Genomic DNA, 21835 nt, shown 5'->3' on the forward strand with positions numbered 1-21835 from the left:
AAGGTATGTACATGTATGTTTATAACTTTCACACAAATAACGTGGAAGTGTGTTTCCTTGTGGATTGCCTTATGTGGAGTTCGAGAGCTGTGATTTATTGATAGACATTGTTTTTTGTTACAAGGACCCACAGGATTTATGGTCCTATTGCTGGTGATATTGAAATGCTAATATGGGCTGCTGAGCAATACATAGAGAATGTTTAATGCATAATCTGTGTCTGCTTCCTTAATAGAATTTAGAATTTCCTTCAGAATAGCTAGAAAATTTTACAATCGCCACAGGCACTATCATAATTTAATCCTTCATAGATGCTGATGCTTTGACGTGAAATAAATTTACATAAAATTTCCCTGATTGTGAGCTTCGTCTCAGTGTGGTATTTCATAATGAAAACATCCTTATGTTTCAGTTTGCCCAGGCACTTCATCAGTTTATTGAAGAGCAGGAAATTGTTGACTTGAAGGTTTGGACAAGTCAATTGAAGAGAACAATCCAGACGGCTGAAGCACTTGGGGTAGCCTATGAGCAATGGAAAATCTTGAATGAGATTGATGCAGTAAGTCATATTCTTAATGGTCTGTTCATTGTAAGGTTGAACAGTAGATGATTCTGCTCAGTTGGTTGTAATAATGCTGTTGAAAGGGTGTTGCCTGGGTGATGGTTTTCAGGGTTTATTTTAAGCAAAAAGTGTTTGGGTGAATGTGGAATAATTATTTTTCTGCATGCTTGAGTCACAACAGCTTTACCATTATATGGCCAAAATGCAAGGGTGAGCTTTCTATTTAGATGAAAAAATAATAATCTGTCAATTAATTTTTTCTTTCCCCTTTTCTTAATTCCCCTTCATTAAATTATCTTAGGGGAAGAGGGAAGTTGTAAAGCTATTATTATTTTCTTTTTTATTTAAGGCTCATGTTCTTTTAGTGTGATAATGTTTTAGTTTTGGCACAGGACATAATTCCTACTTTGTTACTGTAATAACAGTGTGAAAGAAAAACAAGTCCTAGATTTGTGATATGGTTGTAGGTTCTTTGCCACATCTGCAAGTACTTCTATTGCTCTGCACCAAGCAGTGGATATCAGCGTCCGCATGACCTTCTGATACTGTTACATGTGAATGGGTTTCACTTGCATTCTGGTTGTATAAATATTTTGTAAGAAAGAAGAATGAGTATATATGGTGATAATCCCCAATCCAACCAGTTCAAGTGCAACCAAGTGAAGTTTGTTTCTGAATGAAAGACATTTAAAAAATAAATGCATATAAAGCAGAAGAGTGGAGTTACCTGTTTTTATTAGTTAAACCACTGAGGGTAAATAAATCACTGGTAGATGAATGGAGAGGAAAGTTATTACCACAGATAGCGGTTTGAATGTTGAACAATTAATTAATTAATTAACCTACGTGCAGCCCCCTGGTAGCTTGACCTTCATCAGTCAGGCTTAACGTAGAGGCAATGTGTAAGGTATTTGTACAACACTTCCAACAGTAAAATAGTGAAAACACCAAACAAAGATCCCACACTAGATTATTGAAATAGAGCAAAACATAATAAATAAAACAAGACAAAACAACAAAAATACAATCAGTAGAACTGTAATTCTGAATTTTATTATACAAGAACGTGTAAAATAACACCTAAAAGCAGAAAGTGACAACCATGGCTATCTGGTTGTGCTGGACCGGGTAAAATTCAAAAGTTGAGATCCGCCCTTAGAATAACTTTGGTGTTCCTGGGTTTAAGATGAAGTTGCAGTGCCAGTTCTTTTTCCCCAGGCAAGAGGGCAGCAGCAAACAAGTCAGTACAGTAGGGCAGCAGTTCCTTCCTTTAAAGCAGCAGCCTGGCAGAGTAGCAGTCCTTGTAGCAATAGAGCAGTCCTCTTTCCTGGCACATAATCCACAGGTTGAGAAGTGTACTGAAGAGTTGGTGTCTGAGGTCGGGTGTTTAAACATTGTTGTGCTTTTGAAGTGGGGAGAAACTTTTTAGAGGCATGCCTTTGAAGCACACAGATGTCCTGCCTTCCTGGCTCCACGCTAACTAAAAGGGGCATGCAGCCCATTGTGTGGAGACAGGTCACAGCCTATTCAAGTGTGAATGGGGCTGGACCCAGCTCCTCCCACCCATCCTGCCAGTAATGGCCCATCGAGTCACACCTAAGCTCCCCATTGTGTGTGTGACCGTCTAGGAAGAATGCACAAAGCCCAGCCGTCAGCTGCACCCATGTCATGTTATCCAGAGACAGGCTGAAGGCACCAAAAGACTAAGGCAAGAATATGACTGGTTTCTAAAAGTAGCTTTTTTCAGAACTGCAATTTCATATCCGACTCCACCATAATTTAGGATTTTAAATTGTGATTCCACAGACAGCAGACATGAACTGGCAACTCAAGTACTGTCCAATAGGAAAGATAGGCAATTCCAATATTATCCAAATGATATTATCTTATAGGAGAGATAGGCCTTGCAGTAGTGAAAAACAAATTTAAGAGTTCTTCACTACCAAGGCATGTAAAACTCAAAAGTACATGTCCAACTGTTTAAATACACTGCACAATGCCCTTGGGGCTGTCTAAGGCCTACCCTATGGGTGACTTATAAGTATTGAAAAGGAAGGGTTGGGCCTAGTAAAAAGTTTATGTTGCCATGTCGAAAAAGCAGTTAAGAACTGCACTCACAGGCTCTGAAAAGGCAGGCATGAGACCTGTTTAAAGTGCTACTTAAGTGGGAAGCACAAACAGTGCTGCAGGCCCACTAGTAGCATTTAATTAACAGTCCCTGGGAACATATAGTGCCACTTTACTAGGTACTTACTAGTAAATTGAAGTATGCAAGGTAACTTAAAATATGTCAGTTGGGATAAGCCAATGGTACCATGTTTTAGGGAAAGAGCACAAGCACTTTAGCATTGGTTAGCATTGGTAAAATGCGTGGAGTCCTAAAGTCAGCAAAAACAGGAGGTCTGAAGGCAAAAGGTTAGGGGGGAAGCCATGTCTAGGATGTCGGGTCTAACAACCGCCATTTTACATCAGGGAGTGCTAAAGCCAGCACCATTCCTAGCACTGAATGAAGAAACACCTATGGATCCTACTTAAGCATATGTAGTGCAAAATGAAAAGCTTTTTACTATTCAAAAGTCAACTTTATTGATTTTTTCAGTGCAGGTGTGACACCCACTTTGGGTACTCTCTTGTTTATATTTAACCTCTTCTTTGAAAAGGTCTTGTCTCTGCAGAGAGCTAGCACCCTCCTGCTACCTTCCACTGCCCTCAACTCCGCTATATTCCTGACTGTCTGGAGTCTCTGGTTGATGGTTGTGCTGCAGTTGCTGGTAGGGCATGATGTGATTAAGGAAAGAGGACGATGAGGCCTTTCTCCCCTGCTCATACCCATTCCTCACTTAGCTAAATTTTGGCCAGCACTTATTTGTTCTTTTTTCCCCCAGATTAAGCACAGACTCTAGTTGACCTTAATAAGAGAGTTATAGGATGTCGTTCCTACAACTTGTACCCCAAAGGGAGATTAAAACCGCCGTCTACCCTCCTCCTCTGACTTTTTAAGGAGGCCTATGAAGATATAATGCAAAGTGCAGTTTGAACAATGTGTCACTGGCCTAGAATGCTAAAACTTTGCGCCATGTAGTTCTGTATTCCGTGCAGATATGGCTACAGAGCAATACAGCGCAGAACAATAGTGTGGGTATAATTCAGAAGAGTGAAGCAGGAAAGAATCAAATAGGATCAAGGCAATACAGTAACAGAGGCCGAATGTAAATGAAAGAATACTGGGGATGGCACCTTGCAGCCTGAGACAGCGACGAACGTCTGAAAAACCTGATAGCGCAGAGCTTTCATGGCAATAAGGTGTTGCTTAACCATGGTGAGACTTTAGTCGTAGTGTGGCACCCTCAAAGAACTTCCAAATCAACTGGGGAAATCTGACATATTTCTTCATACAGCAGCCACCAACTGTAAGTTGGAGTTTCCTCTGTATCTGGTATTTAGCAATCGGAATCAGTAGAGTGTGCATATTGATTCCTTGAGTTAATTACGCTCCCGCTGTGTATTTGGAGCGAAGTACGGTCCCGGTGTGGACATACTGGCTTTCTGTGTTGAACAATGGAACCACTTACCTCTTTCTTTGGCTGGTCATATTGTAGTCTTTAAAATGCTAGTACTCTCCAAGTTTCTTTACGATTTCATCAGTTTTTACATACCTCCTGGTAGACACATGTTTTCCAGAGTGTGAACTCTACTTAAGACTGGCGTTGGGGTGCAGGTTCCCCTGTTTACACTGGGCAAAGCTGAGTAAGCAATATGAATGGCTTTGCAGTATCTGATTTAGACAGCTACTTTTTAACCATTTAGTCACATTTTGTTATTTACTGGATTAATTATCCTTTGGAGTGCTGCCCTGGATTTACTGAGTGACCAGATTAACACCGGGGTCACTAGGCACAATCTTGCTACTAAGCAGGCCAGACCAGGCAGGCTCATAGTGTATGCTTGGGAGAATGAGGTCGATAGTCAGATAGGGCCCAGTTTTACTCTCCAGAAATGCCATTTTTTCTAACCCTGCATTACCCCATCACTGGATAGGTCAGTAGACAGGGTTTGCTAAAGGTGGGCCTGCTCTTCTTTGAAAGCCATTTCCTCACCCTATAATAGTAGGTGCGGTGGCACTAACACCCTACATTATAGATTACAACAGGCCTCTATGACATGTTGAGACACTTACCTCTGTGAGCCTGGTGAGTTCACGTCACTGATACAGATGTTCCTAGCCCTTACAACCAGTGACTAGTTGTTAAAACGCTAATCATAGCATCAACACAACGGTAAATTGACTGGGTTGTGGCTGTCTCTGCCACGGTATGGAAGTTGTGCTAGACAACGCATAGACCTGGACTCATCCACTTTCATTTCCTCAGATTTTATTATACACTCAAGTTGTTATTTAGTGTTAGAAATGGGGTCTGTAGTTGGCAGTGGTTTGCACCCTGCCCAAGTAGGGGCCCTTTCCCTTGCCAGTTGTGCCGGTGCGACCTTCCCTGGCACTGGCTAAGACGACAACGCTCCCAAAGTCGGTTCGGCCCACAGTCAACATTGACCCAGTCCTCATCCCTGACGACCCGGAGCCGGAATGGTGTTGATCGACACCACTTCTGACTTCGACAGGGCCTAATCTTCTCAGGTTGGATTTGGCCCCTTTTTTTTTTTATTTATTTTTTATTAATACGAATATGCGGAAGGATTGTAGGGGACGCTGGGCCCTTTAGAATAACAGCTAGACAACCCTGACTTGGACTGAGCACAGGAATTGGGTGAGGCTAGTGATCTGGATGCTTTCTCCTACTGTGGCTGCGGTGGAGGGAGCGTCTTTCTCCATGGTGGTCAGTAGGGCGACTGAGGTCCTTGGCCTTGAGCTTCCCTCTGTGGCAGTCAGGACTAACCTTCTGACAGAGTTGATTCAGCCTGGGGCTTCCATTTTGGAGCCTCTCCTTGCCTTTATTGAAGCCCTCACCAATGTCCTTCTGGGTACTTGGCCCAGACACAGCACAGGGGCTCCTGTGAATAGGACAATCACCCGTCGTCATCGGCCCGTTCCAAACAACTCTAAATTCCTGTCCCAGCACCCCATGCCTGAGAGCTTTGTCATCCAGGCTTCTTCTTCCTCTGGCACATTCCCATCTGCTCCCCCTGATAGGAAATCAAAAAGACTAGATCAACTTGGGAAGAAGATGTTTTCTTTCGCCAGTCTGACATTGCAGTCTGTGAAAACCGCATGCCTTTTGGGCTGCAACACCTATTCATTGTGGGATACGGTTGCGTAGGAATTGCCATAGCTCTTAGAGGAGACCCGGGCTATCATCTCCCAAGCCGTTGCTGATGAGATTGATGCGGCTAAGTTTACGATTTGTTGTGGGCTGGACACGCCCGACTAACTGGACAGATCGGTTGCGTCGAAGATGACCTTGAAGCGCCACGCCTGGTTGAGGATGTCTGTTTTTTTGGGGGGGATGTCCAACAGTCTCTCATAGACATGCCCTTCAATGACACCCATCTCTTCGGAGTCAAAGGGGACTCTGCGCTTAAGAGGATCAAGGAGTCCCGGGCTACAGCTCTGTCTCTTGGCCTTGTGGCTGCCCCTCTCCCAACACAGTCCGCTTTTCTCCCCCTTCATGCCCAAAATGGACTAGGGCCTACGTCCTATCTTAGATCTTCGGGCCCTCAACCTCTCCCTCAAGAAGGAGAAGTTCAAAATGCTCACTCAGGCTCAGGTCCTGTCTGGTTTGGACCCAAGAGACTAGATGGTAGCATTGGACTTGCAGGTTACTTAGGGCCAGATGTAGGTAGGTGGAAAATTGCGACTTGCAATTTGCGAGTCCGTGCGACTCGCAAATTGCAAGTCGCAATTTGGTATGCAGAAAGGTGTCTCAGACACCTTCTGCAACTCGCAATGGGGTCGCAAAGACCCACCTCATTAATATTAATGAGGTGGGTTGCAGTTTGCGACCCCATTGAGAGTATGGGCACTCACCGGGATGGTGGCCTGCTGGAGACAGCAGACCACCATGTCCGTGACTGCTTTTTAATAAAGCAGTTTTTTTTTTCTATCTGCAGCCCGTTTTCCTTAAAGGAAAACGAGCTGCACTTAGAAAAAAAACGAAACCTTTTCTTTTGGTATTTTTCAGAGCAGGCAGTGGTCCATAGGACCACTACCTGCTCTGAAAAATTATTTTTGTTTCCATTCACAAAGGGGAAGGGGTCCCCTGGGGACCCCTTCCCGTTTGCAACTGGGTTACCATCCACTTCAAGTGGATGGTAACTGCGATTTCATTTGCGACCGCGAAAAAATTGCATAGCGTTGCGAGTCGCAAATAGGAAGGGAACACCCCTTCCTATTTGCTAGTCGGAAATGCATTTTGCGAGTTGGATCCGACTCGCAAAATGCATTTCTGCATCGCGGAGAGGCTTTTGCGCCTCGCAAACGGCGTTTTTCGTCGTTTGCGAGGCGCAAATCCTTTCCTACATCTGGCCCTTACTTCCATAATACCCGTTTTGCCTGCCTACAGGCGCTACTGGTGATTCGTGGTAGGTCATAAGCACTTTCAATTAACCGTGCTCTCTTTCGGCCTTACCAGCGCCCTTCGGGTGTTAATGAAAGTGATGGCAGTGGTTGCAGCTCATCCTCACAGGTTAGGGGTTTCTGTCTTCCCCCACCTTGATGACTGTCTATTGAAGGCAAACAGTCGACTCCCACCTTCAGATTATGGCGATCCTTGTGTACTCGCTGGGGTTCACTATTAACATGCAGAAGTCACACCTAACTCATTCTCAGACTCTCTCTTTCATTGGAGCTGTTCTGCATACAGTGCAGTTTTGAGCATATTCCTCTTCCCCCCCCTCCCCCAAAAAAGCGAGTCCAAGATATTCAGGGTATGATTCCGATGTTTCAGCCTCTATCCTGGATTTGGGTGAAAATCACTGTGAGGCTGCTGGGCCTCATGGCCTCCTGCATCCTGCTGGTGACACATGCCAGATGGCATATGCAGGCTTTCCAGTGGGAACTGAAGTTCCAGTGGGCGCAGCATCAGGGGAAGCTTTACGACATGGTCCAGATCTCGGAGGGAACTGTGAAAGACCTGCAACGGTGGCTTTCCAATTGCAATTGAGTCAACAGCAGATCCCTCTTCCTTCCCCAACCAGATTTTATGGTAGTGACAGATGCATCACTCCTGGAATGGGATGCCCACATGGGAGAGGTGGAGATAGAGGTCTCTGGTCTCCGGCCTAGTTCGGGCTCCATAACAATCTTTTGGAGCTCCGAGTGATCAGGCTTGCATTGAAAGCATTCCTTCCCTTTCTAAAAGGGAACGTTGTGCAAGTGTTCATGGACAACACTACCGCCATGTGGTACTCCAACAAGCAGGGCGGGGTGAGGTCATGGACACTTTGTCAAGAGGCGTGTACGCCTCTGGACATGGCTGGAACATCAGGGCATAATCCTGGCGGTTCAACATCTGGCAAGCTCTCAGAACGCAAGAGCAGACAAACTCAGTCATCGATGCATAGTGGATCACAAATGACGTCCCCACCTTTTAGATGACCCAAGGCCTCTTTCAGAAGTGGGGAGAGCCTTGGTTAGATCTGTTCGCCTCTGCAGAGAACACACCATGTCAGCTGTTTTGTGCGTTGGAGTTTTCAAGACAGTACTCGCTCGACGACCTGTCTCGTCTTGAGTGGAACTCAGGACTCCTTTACGCCTTCCCGCAAATACCGCTTCTGTCCAGAGTTCTGAAGAAGATCAAGAGTGACCAGTCCCAAGTCATTCTTGTGACTCCAGAATGGGCAGCAAGAGTATGGTATTCAGAGCTACTGAGCATGGCCACGGACCCTCGGATCAGACTACCCCTTCGGGAAGATCTTTTGTGGCAGCAGCAGGGGACGGTTTTCCACCCGAACTTGTGCAGTCTTCGCCTTCTTGCGTGGAGATTGAGCAGCAGCAGTTGACAGCTTTCGACCTCCAGCTTGAAGTCTATGATTCCTTTTTGGCAGCCAGGCGTCCCTCCACCAAAATGGTATACATTTTACCTAAATTTGTGGCATGGTGGCATGGTGTACCAAGTCTGTTGATCCCCTTTCTGCATCTCTCTCTGAGGTTCTCTTGTTCATCCTTTCTTTGGCTTAGCAGGGCACTGCTTTGGGCACCTTTTAAAGGTTACTTATCGGCCATCTCAGCTTTTCTTCGATTGCCAGACCAACCTTCCTTATTAAAGTCTCCCAATGTTGGAAGGTTCCTTAAGGGACTCACCCATTTGTTTCCTCCGACCCCATGCATTATGCACCAGTGGGACTTGAACGTGGTCCTAACTTGCCTTATGTGTGCCCCTTTTAAGCCACTGTACAACTGTCCCTTGCGGCTCCTTACAATCAAGACTGCTTTTCTCATTGCAATCACCTCTGCTCGCAGAGTGAGTGAGTTTCAAGCTCTTTCTTCCAAACCTCCATTTTTGTCTGTCCACCCTTACAAAATGGTGCTTCTTACAAGGGCCTCATTCCATCCTAAGGTTGTTACCAGTGGTGGCTTCTCCGCTAGTGTGGAAGAGCATTGACCCACCACCCCCCCACCCCGCCAGCAGTAACAGCTGCAAACCTTTTACTAGAAAACGATAATAAACCATGTTTATTATAGTTTTGTAGTAAAAGGGGTAGGGCATTAGGGATGACAGTCATGGAGGGGAGTGCACCGAGCCCTCCCCTCAGTGGGCATGTATGTTTAGCTGGCCTTCTCAGGCCGGCCAAACACACGTCTCTACATGTCTCTCCCAGATAAATCGTTACAGAAGGCAAGTAACTTGTTCATCACAACGTCTTGATGGAGTTGTCTCAAACAGTCCGACACCACTCACAGTTGAGTGCGGGCTGGTCTGGCAAAGGTCCCTTGTTACAGCATCTTGGAAAACAAAGGCGTTGCGTGGAGTCAGGGAGGAGGGGGCGTCGCTGGATCTGGTGCGGCGTTGGTTTCTTACATCCACCAGGGAAATGAGTCATCAGTTCCTTACTGCTAGGTAGGGGAAGTGAGGCGTCGGTTCCATACAGTTGTAGGAGAGGTGATGTGGCGAGGCGTCTTTTCCTTATGACAAGGCAAGGTCAATGAATCCAGCAGGTCAAGTTGTGATGCATCGACTTTGCGGTGTAGTGATAACACAGGGCCACAAGTGCTGCGGCTGAGTTGCGTGCTGTGGACGTCGGTGACAGGGTGGTGGCATCAGGCCTGTGGCGTTGGTTGTGGTCGATGCACTGAGCAGGGACCATGACTCCGGTGCAGGCAGCGGTGAGGGGGATCAGAGAGCGGTGCCTGTTCCGAAGTCGTTCGAAGAACCTTTGGAAGCAGGATGTAGAAGGCACAGTCCAGTCCTTTCACTCCCAGGACAGAAGCAGCAAGTGGCGGTACTGAAAAGCAATAGGCATAGTGGCATCCCTCCTATAGCATCCAGCTTTTCTTCCTAGCATAATTTCCTCAGTCCAGAAGGAATCTAACTATGTGTCAGAGGTCCAGTACTTACACCCTTTACTACTTTGAAGTAGGCAAACTTCTAAGAGAAGCCTTTGTAGTGTACAAGACCCTGCCTGTCCCTGCCCTGGCCACAGACACACTCCAGGGGGGTTGGAGGCTGCTTTGTGTGGGGGCAGGCAAAGCCCTACTCAGGGGCTAGTGTCAGCGTCTCCCACCACTCTAGCTCAGGGAGACCCACAAGCCCAGTTTTGGGCCATTAGGATAGGCAAGGTACAGCGCAGCTCCCTTTGTGTGACTGTCTAGAGTGAATGCACAAACAGTCCAACTGTCATCCTGACCCAGCCGTGTATTCAGCAGACGGGCAGAGGTACAGAATGAATAGGCAAAAAACGCCCACGTTCTAAAAATGGCATTTCCAAACTTATAGTAAAAAAACAACTTCACCAAAGGATGTATTTTTAAATTGTGAGTTCAGAGACTCCAAACTCCATATCGCTGTCTGCTCCGAATGGAAAATTACACTTAAAACATATTTCAAGGCAATCCTCACGTTACTCTTTGGGAGGGATAGGCCTTGCAATAGTGAAAACCGAATTTAACACTATTTCACTATCACGACATGTAAAGCACACCAGTACATGTCTTACCTTTTAAATACACTGCACCCTTCCTGTAGGGCATCCTCAGGCCTACTTTAGGGGCGACTTGCATGTAGTAAAAGGGAAGGTTTGTGCCTGGCAAGTCGATGCACTTACCAGGTCAAAATGGCAGTTTACAACTGCCCACGCAGACACTGCAGTGGCAGGTCTGAGATATGTTTGCACGGCTACTCATGTGGGTGGCACAATCAGTGCTGCAAACCCATTAGTAGCACTTAATTTACATACCCAGGGCACACATACTATATGGTAGTGGATTTGGTGGTTCTTCAGATATCCCCTTGATGGTGTTGACGTTGTCCTTGCAGGATGAATTTATTAACCCCTTAGCTGCTGGGCCTTTCCTCACCACCCGCCCCCCGTGCTGAGCCCTTTTTTGGCTATTTGGAGTAGTTCGCGCTTAGGCCTTCATAAAGTTTTGTCCACATACGCTATCCACACCTAATTTGCGTCTTTTTTTCCAACCTCCTAGGGATTCTAAAGGTACCCAGAGTTTGTGGGTTCCCCTGGAGGAGACCAAGAAATTAGCCAAAATACAGCTAAAACTTAGTTTTTTCAGAAAAATGGGAGAAAAAGGACTGCAGAAGAAAGCATATGTTTTTTTCCCCTGAAAATGATATCAACAAAGGCTTTGTAGTGCTAAAATCACCATCTTCCAGGAACAGTCAGACTTGAATCAGAAAACCACATTTTTCAACACCATCTTGGCATTTTACTGGGACATATCCCATTTTTACTATTTTTTTGTGCTTTCAGCCTCCTTCCAGTTAGTGACAGAAATGAGTGTGAAACCAATAATGAATCACGGACAGCTAAACATTTCTGAAAAGTAGACAAAATTCTGAATTCAGCAAGGGGTCATTTGTGTAGATCCTACAAAAGTTTTCTACTGAAAATAACAGCTGAAATAAACAAAATATTGAAATTGAGGTAAAAAACATCCATTTCTCTCCATGTTTTACTCTGTAACTTTTTCCTGTGCTATCAGATATACAAAAGCAATATACAGTTCCGACTGCTGGACTCTTCTGGTTGCAAGGGTATATAGGGCTTGTAGGACAGGAACCCTAGGTACCCAGAGCCAATAAATGAGCTGGCCCTTGCAATGGATTTTTATTGTATACCGGGTATACAGAAATTTATTTGGTGAAATATAAAGAGTCAAAATAGGTATCGAGGAATCTTTTGAATTTCCAAAATGGGCACAAGCTAAGGTGTTGAGAAGCAGTGGTTATTTACACAACTCTGAATGTAAAGTGAATTACAGTGCATTTCTCAATTACACTTCTTTATTAAACGCTGTCTTATATTTGGAAGGAGAAAATGTAGAGAAAAACAATGGGCAGTAACACTTGTTCTTCTATTCTGTGTTCCCCCATGTCTCCAGATACAACTGATGCCCCACTTGTATGGGAAGGCCTAGTGCCCGCGACAGGAAATGCCCCAAAACACAAAGTGGACACATCATATTTTCCCAAAGGAAACTGACCTGTTTTTTGCAAAGTGCCTAGTCGGCACCTATGGAAACCTAGCAAACGTATACATTTTTGAAAACTAGACACCTAGGGGATTTCAGAATGGGGTGACTTGTGGGGCTTTCGCTGAGTTCTGTTACCCAGAATCCTTTGCAAAACTCAATATTTGGCAAAAAAACACTTTTTCCTCACATCTCGGTGATAGAAAGTTCAGGAATCTGAGAGGAGGCACAAATTTCCTTCTACCCAGCATTCCCCCAAGTCTCCTGATAAAAATGGGACCTCACTTGTGAGGGTAGGCCTAGTGCCCACGACAGGAGATGCCCCAACACACAACATGGACTCATCACATTTACCCAAAGAAAAGTGACCTGTATTTTGCAAAGTGCCTAGCTGTGGATTTTGGCCTCTAGCTCAGCTAGCACCCAGGGACACGTAGCTAACCTATAAATTTTTTAAAACTAGACACCTAGGGGAATTCAGAATGGGGTAGTTGTGGGACTCTCACGACGTTCTGTTACCCAGAATTCTTTGCAAACCTCAAAAGTTGGCACAAAAAACCCCCCACTTTTTCCTCACATTTTGGTATGCAAAGTTCTGAATGCTGAGGGGAGCCACAAACTTCCTTCCACCCAGGTTTTTACCTCAAGTCTCCCGATACAAATGGTACCTCACTTGTGTAGGTAGACCTAGTACCCGCGACAGGGAACGCCCCTAAATGCAACATGGACACATCACATTTTTACATTGAAGACTGACCGGTTTTTTGGAAAGTGTCTAGCTGTAGATTTTGGGCTGTAGATCAGCAGGCACTTAGGGACACATACGAAACCCCCACATTTTTCAAAACTAGACACGTAGGGGAATCCAAGATGGGGTGACTTGTGGGGCTCTCACCAGGTTCTGTTACCCATAATCCTTTGCAAACTTCAAAATTTGCCCCAAAAATACTTTTTCTTCACATTTCGGTAATGGAAAGTTCTGGAATCTGAGGGGAGCCACAAACTTCCTTCCACCCAGCTTTCGCTCAAGTCTCTTGATTAAAAATGGTACCTCACTTGTGTGAGTAGACTAGTACCCGCAACTGGAATGGATCACACAAGGGTCAGTGATAGTACTTGCACGGGGGCTACTGTTAACCCTGGAGTGATCCATTCTTGACGCAGGCACAAGGCACAGGCCCACAAGTGGGGTTGTGTTTTTATCAGGACAAGTGGAGAAACACTGGGTGGTAGGAATTGTGTGGATCCCTGCACATTCCTGTAGTTTCTGTGATGAAAAAGCAAGGAAAAATAGTGTTTTTAATCAACATTTCACTTTTGCAGGGTATTCTGGGTAGGAAAACCTTGTGAAATCCAAACACGCCACACTTTGGAGGACTGCCACGGGTCTCTAGTTTTCAAAAATGTCTGGGTTAGGTAGGTTTACCTATATGGCAGCCGAGCCCAGGACCAAACACTCAGGTGACTGTCTTACAAAACCAGGCTGTTTTGTGGTAGGTAATTTTGATGTCTCCACAATCCGTTTTGGGTACTTCCCTGTCGCGGCTACTTGCCCACCCACTGAAGTGAGGCAATTTTTTTTCTCTGTGGACTTAGTGGAACGCTGGGTTGTAGAACATTTGTGGCTGCCTGCAGATTCCAGGATTTCCCCCTCAATTAAATGCAAGGCAAAAGTGTTTTGTAAGCAAAGTTTGTGATTTCAAGGGGATTCTGGGCGAAGGAAAACAGATCTGAGCCTGCACCCTTTGACTCCCCTGGTACTAGTATGTCAGAGTTAATCCACCACATGCACTTGTTGGTCTTAGCACCTCTAGAAATTATGGTTTCAAAGCATGAATACTTATCAAAGTATTTGAATATTGAAACCAAGCCTTCTGAATGTGGGCCATAAAGCCGCGTCCATGAACCAACCTCTTTATGGTCCCTTCACACACCATTCACGCACAACAAACAACCCTTTCATACTGCCGGCAACGGGCCCAATCCAACCATTCACTTCACTCACTATAACTTACCGCTGCCAGACAAGGGCCCATCACATTCATACTCCACAGGACGGAATAAGTTTGACTACATTTTACCACCTGTCAAGTAACCGCTTCCTTCTTCCTGAACATTACCGAAGGCATGTGAAACGAACCTCTACTGACGACTCCCATGACAGCCACCTGAGGCTCAGGAAGACATGTTTTTCATGCGCCTTTAGCGCACTCAATATGCTAAATCCAGCTTCTTCCAGTTTGTGGATGCAAGTTGGGGGTGTCAGAGTATGCCGTACAAAGCGATTCCTTGAACTGAGTGAGCATATCTGCCTTTGAAACTAAGGCAGACATGCTGGCGAATTTGCGAGTTGTTCCCTAAAGAGAAGGTCATAGGCTATGAAAAAGGATAGTGTTTGGCACACATGGGAATCCGTGAGAATGTAGAATATGTCCCAGGCAACATTTCCTTACAGTGCTGTGACTGTAATGCACTTTACATGCAGCAAATTGAACATCTACTAAGTTCTGATGGAGGATGAACATAAAAAGCAGGTCAAACACTGACCCATACGTGTCATTCTCCTTCAGTACCTGGATGGCACCAATGGGTTTAAAACCATAGGTGTAGTTGATGTACATCTGTACCACCTTGTTGTGTAGCCATTTTAGTTATAGCTTCATACACGTTATTTTAGCAAACTAGGCTTGCCGCTGTGCACTTTAACCTACACATTTTATTCAGCTTCATTTTTATTATAACAAAAGCCAAATTTTTTGGTCTTGTTTTATTTTCTCTATCTAGCTGTTCTTTACCTAGGCCAGCAGAATTAGAGCTTAACATGCCGTGCTATAACATAGCCTAGTTAGGAGCCATTTTAACGACTCTAGTGACAGTATGGTAATGTTACTTTTATGATTTACTCTCCTTGCCACAAGTTTAATCTTGTCATGCTTTATCATATTAGTTATTGTATTACATGCTTTACTATCTAAGATAAAGTTACTTCAATAAAATCTTTTTGAGCTCTATTCTGCCTCTGATTGTCCTTGCATATGTGAGACTAATGTAACAGAGAAACGGATGAGATCTAAGTGACCACGATTTACCTGAGTAGTCAATTGTGTCATGCGCTCGGCTGCCCAATCATCCCTACTCTTTGATCAAGATGAGTCACTGCTTGTTAGCCGGAACATTTTGCCACACAGGGTTCTCCGTGACAATGTGGCATATGTTCTGTTCACTGGTATGTGCAGTATGCGGACTATAATGTAGGTTAATTGAACAGAACACCTGCCACATTCTGGCGGTGGATATAGGTCTCAAGCAGGCCATAAGGAAGTCCATGATTTCCTGAAGTAGATGAAGTAAAATTCTGTGGCTGCTTGCATAACGAAGCAGTGGCCCATGGACGTTTAGTATTCATGCACAGCCACTGAAAGGATTACTCATCGGCAGCTACATCTCAATCGATTTCCCAGAACTTTGCTTTAGTTTGATACAACGTAAAGCAAGTAGGGACACAGAGGCCTGGTTGAGATGGGCACTGGAGACAGTAAGAACGACTTTCCTGTCACTTTCCATGCTTCAAGCACACTTTACAGCAATGATGCGGACAATCCTTTTTGGGTGTTTTAGGAATGTGGTCAACAAGGCGTTGCTCCTGCAGCCTTGCCACATCCTTCAGAGCATGTGAGGTGGAGGCTGCTGCTTCTCTAACAACAGTGAGGCTTTCAATTGCAGACAACTGGAAGTCAAGGAAAGTCATGAGTCTTCCTGTGGTTGTCTGATGGTAAACAACATATGCATTGTATGTTGCCATCTGGATCAGGTGGGTAAACAGTTTCTTGTACCAAGTGTGAGTTTTACGACACACATTGTATGGTTGAAGAACCTGGCCGTTCTTGTCCACTCCGACCATGTACTTATTGTAATCAAGTATACAGATGGGCTTGTGTACTTTGGCCATCTAACCCCAAACAATGATTGGGGGGGTGGGGTGGAGTGCTCTTATCATGAATTGTAGTGAGCACGTATACATCGCGCCTATCCAAGAACTTGACTGCGAACAGTTCGTTGGAATGCAACGCAGTACTCTGGGATTTCTGGAGCTTCTTGCAAACAAGCTCCTGCGGGGAATCCTTTGTGGTTACAACAAACTCTACCACAGGCCACAGTGCCAGCTTTGTAGAGCTCACTGAACAGCTCTACTCCTGTATAGAAATTATTAAGGTTATAACCTTTGTGAAGGAGTAGCTGGACAAGTTCCCGTACAGTCTTACCTGTGACCCCTAATGCGGGAGGGCAACCTACAGGGTTTAGGGTAGATTCCTTCCCTGTATTCACTCTCAAGCTGTACACATAGCCAGAAGAGCTCTCACACAGCATGTACAGCTTTATGCCACAGTGAGCTCTTTTGCTTGCAATTTACTGTCTGAACAGCAGCCGTCCTTTGTACAGGATCAAGGACTCATTGAGTGCTATTTTCTTTCCAGGAGTACAAATCTCTGGAAACCTGGTAGACAAATGTTCCACGACAGGCCGAATTTTGAACAACCTGTCATGGACTGGATGGTCCCGGGGCAATTTTGCAGAATTGTCATTGAAATACAACATGCGCTGCATTTGCAAAAAACAATCTCTGCTCATGTATGGTGCGAAGATCGGGGTTACCCAAACTGTGCAAGTCGTCCAGTAGGACTGCAAAGTGAGTTTCTGCACTAACCTCATTTTGAGCGCAAGGCCCAAAAATATCTTCAACTCTGGCATGCCCTAGAGCACCTCCATGCTCCATTAGAAATTGGTCTGCACGCACATTTATTTGCTGTACTATTTCCTGAAGGAAGTAAACATCCAAAAATAGATGGATGTAGTTGTGTGGCAAAAAGTTGGCCACATCAACTTTACTTCCAGCGTCACCAGTAAAAGGTGGCATTTGGGGCTGAACTAAATCAGGGGGACTGCCAAGAGAGCACTCTCTCCGTGCTTGTCGCTGCACTCACCTGCTCTCTGGGTTGGGCTAAACCGCTGCTGTCCCGCTGCACAGATTGTGCTTGTGAAGGGACAGCACGACTGTCGCCATCATCTCCCTCATTTTCACTGGAAGAGGTGTCGTCGGAGGAGACTCCGCCGACTGAATAATCACTTCCAGATTCTGCCCTATTGTCCTCTTCCCTCAGATGCTGTCTCAGTCTCTGATCCTACCTCAGAGGTGTTCTCCATAACTTGAGTTAAGGCTTGAGCAGCAGTCATCCAACGAGACGCCATCTCGCTAAAGTGTCCCTGTAAAGTACTAGCCTACATAAAAGGCAGATAGTCACAAAATTGCTTGTGGGCGTGTGTGATATGTCCAACAGTAAATGTCGTTACCTTACCTTCACTTCTTCTCTGATTCAGCAGATTCTCTGAAGACACTGAAAAAAACAAAAAAGACACACTATTACTTGACCTTACCATATACCCATTAACACCACCTTTAGCACTGGTGGCACCGAGTGCGACAGTCATTATTGGTGCTCTGCCTCCCATGACCTCCTCTTCTAATTCCCTCAGTATCACCCAGCAAAAGTGGTCCACATACATTTTATTTGTTTTAAAGCGCAGGTAACACCTGGCTTTACTAATCCACTCAGCTAAATACATATATATCCTTTGCAGCAGGCATATAAACCTGTCTGCGCTACTTTATGGCATCAAAACTGCCACTAGACAAAAAACAGATCTACTTCTATATTGAGAATCAAACCTCTCTGTGTACTCTCTCTCTCTCTCTCTCTCTCTCTGTATGTGTGTGTGTTTATATATATATATATATATATATATATATATATATATATATATATCTTTACTTTTATATATGTGTTGTTTTCTGGGAGCCACGACTGGCTCACAGGGAGACAACACATGTAAAACAGCGATATATACATACATACATACATACATACATACAGAGAGATTTGTCTCTCGTAACATATATATATACCCTTCTCTTGTGTCGGCCACTGGTCGTGACCCGCATCAGGGAGGTAGTGCGGGCGTCAGCCAGTGGCCGACGCCCGCTCTAATGGGGTTAAGGAGTGCAGCATGTGAGGGCTTCTGAGGAGAGTTTGATTTTGTATTGTGGTGTGTGTGTGTGTGTGTAGGCCTATGTGTTTGTTTCCATGTTGTGCGTGATGACCACTGATATACAGTTAATGGGCCAGGGGATGCAGCACTCAGCAATGTGGTGAGTGTAAGGAGTAGGAAATAAATGATTAAGTTATGCTAAGGTGCACTGCTGTAGTGCCCAGTGTCATTTTAAAGGCAGGCCTGCCTTGCTGGCTGCTTTTAATCTAAATTTATATGCAAATTCGACTTTGCAATTAAAATTACTTCCAAAGTCTAAAACGACCTTATTTTTTACATATGTCACTCCTAAGGTATGCCCTATGTGCCCCTAGGGTTCGGTGCCATGTAACTATAAGCAGGAACCTTATAAAAACTGTTTTATACGCCCTGGTGAGGTAAAATAGCCTTATTTGTTCCCCCCTCACTGTAGTGAATGGTCTCCATAGGCTAAAATGGGGAAACTTTATTTTAATTAATAAAGTCCCCTTAAGTGTCAGATACTTTGAGTTTGGTATTGCATTAATTGTTATACTAAATCCCACAGCTTACGATTGTTGGATTTAATATAACTAGTTCAGGTAAAGAGTTTAAAACTCTAACTGAAAGTTGCCAACTTCAGCTCTGTAGTGTCCTTCTCTGATTGGCCAGGCTGCTTTGATGAGGTGTAAAGTGGCCTGGGCTGAACACAAGGGATGTGCCTGGGGGAGGATATCTCCTCAGCAGATGGGAAAGCAGGAAGGAGGGAGGATGGCCAAACTGGTCTTCAAAGGCAGGGAAGGACATTTTGGAGCAGTCCAGCACCTCCCTCACATCCTGCAATCCAAACAATTAGGTGTCCTCTTGATTAGATTAGGAGAGGGCAGGAGAGGGTTGTGTTTAGAATTTTTAGCCACACCAGTGGGTGGGCTTAGCCAGATCTCACCTCCAAGAATCATTTTCAGCCATGTTGGATTTTCGAAGAATGTTGCTCCCTGGGATTGATTTTTGCCACACTTCTCAGGGATGGTCATCAAATGGGAAAGGAGCCTGCCTGTAATTGGATACCCAAGACCCCCCTGTTTTTCACCCAGGAGCAAGGATAAATATGGCAGAACTGCACCCACAACTCCGATCCCTACAAGGAAAAACATCAGAAGAAGGACTGCCCTGCTAGACCCCTGACCTGCACCTGGACACTGCACTCTGAAGGACTGCACCAGCTGCACACTTGGGCTTCACCACAAGAAAGACTTTGCCTGGCTTTAACTGATTCAACAAGGGACTCCCCGTTTGCTACATGTGAAAAATAGCTAACCAGAGTCCCCTGCGTCAAATCCTGAAGATACTGACCAGCTGACCACTATCCATTGGACATTTTAGAGTTTGAGCCAGGTGCATTCTGGGAGTTGGAGTCCGCTCCCTCAAGGAGCATCTCGGAGCTTCTGGATCCTTGGGGTGAGCTGTGGACTCTTAAAGGACCTTCAAAGACCTTTTGGAAGGAGATCAAGAAGTTTGGAGAAGATTGGTGATTTTTTTTAGAAAAAGCTCCATAGAGGGACCGACCCGCCACAGTAACTCTAGCCAGCTTGCCTCAACCTCGACCCGGCCTGACTTGCAGGTTCGTCCACCTGAAGAAAATCTCCTAAAAAGTGACTACGTCCGAACGTAGAAAGTTGACTGGGACATCCCGCGCAGTGTATCTGAAGAGTGTACCAGGGACGTCGGATCAAGATTCAGCTTTGGACCAGTTGAAGGATTTTCGTCTTGAAAAATCTTCTAAGTCCGCCTGTAGAAATCTTCACTGAGGTCTCCTGTGACACGTATCCAAGGAAGGGCTCCAGGGAGGTCGGATCGCACTGGCTGTTTCGTCCCTCTAAAGAAAATCTTCAAGAAAACGATCAAGTGCGAAGGAAAACGTTTGACCAAGGCCTCCCATGTGCTGTAGCCGAGCAGGGCTCAATCGCGTTCAGCCTTAAACTTTAACTTTGCCCCGGTCGCGGTGCGACCAGATGACCAGATTGGCACTATTCGTTTCTCTGCACTAAAGAACACTTATTCTTTACAAATTCAATTCTCCAGTTCCCCTTATCCGATTTTATTTGTTTTGGTGTCAAATTAAAGATAAAAATATTTCCTATTTGTATAAATTGGTTTTGGATTTTTAAACTGTTTCCTGTGTTTTATTCAATTACTGTTTTGTGATGCTTGAATGCTTTACACAGTTTGTCTCCTAAGTTAAGCCTTGTCGCCTCGTTGCCAAGCTACCAGGCATTGAGCTGGGGTTAATTTATTGAGACCTAACTGAACCTAGTGGGGGTTAGTGCCCTATTGCTAAGTGTAGGTACTTAATTGCCCTTACCAATAATCCACTTTTCAACACTTTGCGATATGCTTTCGGCATTAGTTAGGTCTACTAACCCTGGTCTTTTATTTAGGTGTCACCTACCAGACAGGTCAAGCTAACTGTTTGTGAAAGATCTATTAAGGGATTAGCAAAAACGTACATTGGGCTTTAACCCACCCATTGCTTACCATTGATTTGCTTTATTGCCACTCTTGCTTGCTTCTCATTCAATAGCTTTCCTTGTTAATTGTTTGCTGATACCTCTGCTCCTGGAGCATAGCCTCTTTACCATCCTTTTTATTAGCTGATTTGTATTTTCCCACTGCTCTTCTTTAGGGAACTTGATGAGAGAACATCAATTTTATCTCCTTCATCTGCTGCTTCCCTTTCCTTAGCACCCTATCTTTCTGCCATGCACACTCCATGTTCTCTGTCGCTCCTGTGCTGCTCTTTCTCATGTGCTTGTTCTTATTGCTTCACACTGCATGTTGCTGTCCGCTTTGTGTGGTGTGTTTCACCATCTCCCTCACCCAGCTTCATTTTTATTTCCCTCCTCTGTGTTCTCACCCGCCCCACCTGCTCCTTCATTGTTCCCCCATCTACCTCTCCATTGCTCCACATCCCTTTACAAACCTTTTTTGGCCTTCTTGCTGCCATTTGTTTTAAAAAGTGCTTTCGCCCACATAACTTTTTTTTAAAAACTTTTTTATTTTTATTTTACTGACTTAGTGGCGTGTGTCTCTTAGATTGGTCAATTAAAACAAAGATAACATCGCCCACTCCATTCTGTAGGCATGTACATGCATGGTGATGCATGCACCCACTTACAGAAAGACATAACTTGCAGCTGTGGTTGTGTCATCATACCTTTAGTTTTTCTTCTTTTTATCTGTGGTCAGTGCTGACCGCATCAGCTAAAAGCAATGGCAAAGTCAGGACGCTCAAACGGAAAGACTTGCTGGCTTTGCTAATGCTTGTTGGTATTTGTAGTTATTATAAGGTAGGGTCTGGACCTGTTACTGTATTTGTTATTGCATTAAGGTTGATAACATTGCTGTCTTATGAGGCTGTACAGGCATTAGGAGAGCAGAAAAGAGCTTTCACGATCTGCCTGGATAGACTGTGAGACAGTCCTCTTGTGTGATGATCATTGTAGGGTGATAAGTGAAGGTCACAGTATATAGCTAGTGGAGCGTACAGTACTGGACTATGTTAGAGTCCTCCATTAGTCAGCATTGTTTGACAGGTCTTTGTATAGTAAGCCTGC

The 21835-nt window shown here is 44.8% G+C and overlaps 1 protein-coding gene across 2 annotated transcripts in view; it reads left to right on the plus strand.

Annotated features, from left to right (window-relative positions):
• Nucleotides 1-21835, plus strand: part of PFKFB2 (6-phosphofructo-2-kinase/fructose-2,6-biphosphatase 2) — a 241642-nt gene that overhangs the window by 130103 nt on the left and 89704 nt on the right. For both annotated transcript variants that reach the window (XM_069238608.1, XM_069238609.1), the window contains exon 10: nt 413-559. In XM_069238608.1, coding sequence (XP_069094709.1) covers nt 413-559 — 147 coding nt within the window. The remainder of the gene's footprint in view (nt 1-412; nt 560-21835) is intronic.

Source organism: Pleurodeles waltl, chromosome 6 (assembly GCF_031143425.1).
Source record: "Pleurodeles waltl isolate 20211129_DDA chromosome 6, aPleWal1.hap1.20221129, whole genome shotgun sequence".
NCBI lineage: Eukaryota > Metazoa > Chordata > Amphibia > Caudata > Salamandridae > Pleurodeles > Pleurodeles waltl.